The sequence below is a fragment of the Pseudomyrmex gracilis genome, unplaced genomic scaffold (genome assembly GCF_002006095.1).
Source record: "Pseudomyrmex gracilis isolate BER0280 unplaced genomic scaffold, ASM200609v1 scaffold_1147, whole genome shotgun sequence".
Lineage (NCBI taxonomy): Eukaryota > Metazoa > Arthropoda > Insecta > Hymenoptera > Formicidae > Pseudomyrmex > Pseudomyrmex gracilis.
Genome location: NW_018021731.1, coordinates 131 through 3,681, shown reverse-complemented (window position 1 = coordinate 3,681; position 3,551 = coordinate 131). Strand labels below are relative to the sequence as shown.

The following is a 3,551-nucleotide window of genomic DNA, read 5'->3' as shown; positions in this document are numbered from 1 at the left end:
TAACGCAGCAATTGCAACTGCTACATGAAGCCGCTACGTAGCGCTACGTAGCGCTAGCTTCGGCTAAACACACCCATATATGGGCGACACTGGTCTATTTTCCACCAGAGAGAAGCCTGAGGGCGATGTCCCATTGAGCGGAAATATATAGCGGAACGGAATGTGCGGAACCAGCTCGACCAATCATAGCCATTCCGTTTTCTTTCCTTTGCTTTTTCTATGGTTACGATTGGTCGAGCTGGTTCCGCACATTCCGTTCCGCTATAGATTTCCGCTCAATGGGACATCGCCCTGAGGCCTGTTCTACAATCGTTGTCTGTGATTGGTCAATTTCTTACGACTGTATTGTAGAACAGGCCTAACCGATTTTGGTCCAAGAGCCACAAGCGCAAAACCAAAACCTTAGTACATCTTCATTGTCTTTTACGTTTTGAGAAGTTCTACCGTAAGAAAAAATCAAGGTTTTTGCTTTTACGAAAAAATGCATTGAATAAGTGTAGTTTTTTTTAGAAATTCGTGATTTGATACATATTGGAAACAAGTATCTCATTTGTTTCTTGAAGTTCGTGCTTGGCATAAAAACGCATTGAACGTTTCACCTAATTTTGTAGAGAAAGACGTAAACAATTCATTTGGTGGTGTAATTTTGACCTGTAAAACTGTCTAACATCGATGAGTAAGTACTTAATTTATAAGAAAGAAAATGCTAATTTGTTATGACAAAACAATTCTTTAATCTAATCTAAACAAGGAGTTGTGTGTAACCTAACAAAATATCTATTGTATTCTTTGCTTAATATTGATTCTTAGGAAGGAACTGAAGCGAGCCAGCATGCCAGAGCCTGTGAATCATCAGGTGAATGCAGCTCGTAAGACGTTCCAGACTTTGTACCAAATTTCCAAGTTGCTCAATACAAATTTAGATCCAACTACTCTGAGTATTTGCATAAGATTGTGTGAAAATGGAGTAAATCCCCATGCTCTTGCAACAGTGGTGAAAGAACTCCAAGGAGAGGTCAGAGCAATGGAAGCACAATTTGAGAACACAATCAGCAAAACCACTCAAAGTAGTAGTACCAAGTAAAAATGTGCAACTATGATACAACTGTCCTTTAGAGTTTATCAAGCCTATCCTATATAATAATAATATAATTGTTCAGTAAATATTTTGAACTATATGTAAAAATACTATATTCTACCATGTATGTATAATTTTATTATAATCATGTTATATTGTGCTTTTACAAAGTAACAATTTGATTCAAAAAATACAAAACCTTATTCACAGAAACATGAAATTATAATTCAGTCTTTTGTTTGATCTGAGCGGTTTTTCTCTTTATCTCCTCATCATATGCATTCTATAAAAAAAAACAGATGTTAGTTCTTATAACAGACATTTATAAATATGATTTGGTTTGCTCATTGTAGGTAATATTTATTTTTTGTTTGCAGTACCTGATCCTTTGCATTTCTATAAAATGTTTGTCCCTCTAAAGTAACACGATATAGTTTGGGTTGTTCCAGTAAGAAATTCTTAGCATCGACCACTTGTGATCCTTCTCGGAACATGAATATTGATCTCTTTGTGTCAATTGGATATCTGTATATTTGTGTGTATGTGTGTATGTATGTATATATATACACATGTGTGTACAAATGTACGTATATAGGTATAGTTTACATATACATAAGAATTCCTGAAGATAATTTGAACTGTTAATTTCACTTCTATATCAATAATAAAATGACACAGTTCAAACCCACAACTTATTTTCAGAAATTCTTATAACACATCACAAAAGCATCAAATATCAGATTACATATATTTTACCTTTCGGCAATAATATGATTATTCTGTAGACTGGTCTGCCAAATATGCATTATAGTATCAGCTTCCTTGTCTGAAATTTCTGGTATAACATCTACAAACATCATAACACCTTTTCCTTTCTTTGTCATTCTCAGCAAGTTGTCTGGATCTGAGGGATCTAACTATAAAATAAAGTTACTTATGTGTAAGTTTAACACAATTTTATAATAGTTACTATATAAAATTAACTTTTTGCAAACAGACATGGACTTTAGATCCAGTAAAAAATTGCACATCAGTGTCTCTAGTAAACATTATTTTTTTATTTTTTTAATATTTATATCTTTGAAATTACTAGATTTTTTGTGGATATTTAATTTTAAAGTCACATGGATTGTACATCTATCCAACTAGTTGTCATTTTTTAGGTCTGTCCACAAAGAATTAATAGTTGTTACACTTCAGATAAAAGTGAGTAAGTAAATTTATGTGATTAAACCTTTGACAAGTCCATCTGTGGACTAGGTCGCATGTGCTCTGGCAATTCATCTGGTTCTAAGGGATCATCATTTTCCTAAAATATATATTTTATTTTATTTAATATATATCTTAGAGTACTTCTATAAAAAATATATTTTAAATTATTATATAAAAATATTAATCATTGTTATATTTCGTATATAAATGCAAGTAGTTTGTAAATTAGTAAAAATATTTACAAAAAATAAACTCTTTTGTGTTTACTACAAACCAATTACATTATTTATAAAATCATAATAATAGTAATACCTCCCACTGCTCTAACAAGTGTTCAAGATCAACATCGTTCATGTCTCGGATATCTTTTTCCTTCCACGATTTCTTTTTTGGAAACTGCTCAACAGCTGATGTCGCCAATATTGCACCAAATATAAACAAATTCAGAACAATCTTTTGTTCCATGACAAAAAAAACACATACAATCTAAAAAGGAAATTATATCAACGTAGGGCTTCCGCACCAGAGTTGCAAGTTCGAGCAGAGAGCAACGAGAGATCAAAGCGAGTGCGCACACGGATGGCGGTTCTCGCTTGTGTGCGTACCCCTACCATAGACGTATAATATATAGACTGCGCGTTTGGCTGAAAAGATGTCTTCAACGTTGAGAGAGACAACATACTTTGAATAGTAACTCTCTGGGTGCTTTCCATCTACATAGGCTGCTTTCCTTTTAGGGCTGCGGTCCGTTTCATGCTTAAGCGCACATTTATCTATAGTATACGTGACATATACTACAGATAAATGCGCGATTAAGCATGAAACGGACCGCAGCTACTGTGTAACACAGTGTCTATTAGTGTGAGAAAGAGCATATCAGTGTGTCTCACTCACACTAATGGACACTGTGTTACACAAGGGCCCTGTTCGGTTATTACTGGCAACACTGAAAAATCTATAGTATACGTGACATGTATCTATAGATTTTCAGTACTGCCAGTAAAAAACGAACGCAGCCAGTGTCGCCTGTGTACGTAGTTGGAAAGCACCCTACTTTTCATAGGTGTATAATTATTATAAGCAAATTAGTTTCATTTTATTAGTGTTACATTTCCTATATATATATTTCTCTTCCGTTAATATTGTCCAGGGTTGGGCACGTATTATACGTGAGGTATTTTACATTGTATTATACTTGGTATTGTACAGTATAATACATCGCTTAGTTTTATACATATTACACTTCGTGTGGCGCCATCTC

At 33.9% G+C, this 3,551-nt stretch overlaps 1 protein-coding gene across 1 annotated transcript; it reads right to left on the bottom strand.

Annotated features, from left to right (window-relative positions):
- Window positions 1-1,196: 1,196 nt before the first annotated feature.
- On the bottom strand, window positions 1,197-2,883 carry LOC109861917 (LDLR chaperone boca). The gene is made up of 5 exons (XM_020441770.1): window positions 2,603-2,883; window positions 2,313-2,387; window positions 1,835-1,995; window positions 1,459-1,603; window positions 1,197-1,361 (listed from the first exon to the last, which is right to left on the bottom strand). The coding sequence occupies exons 1-5, from the start codon at window positions 2,753-2,755 to the stop codon at window positions 1,299-1,301; spliced, it is 597 nt and encodes a 198-aa protein (XP_020297359.1). The 5' UTR covers window positions 2,756-2,883; the 3' UTR covers window positions 1,197-1,298.
- Window positions 2,884-3,551: the final 668 nt, after the last annotated feature.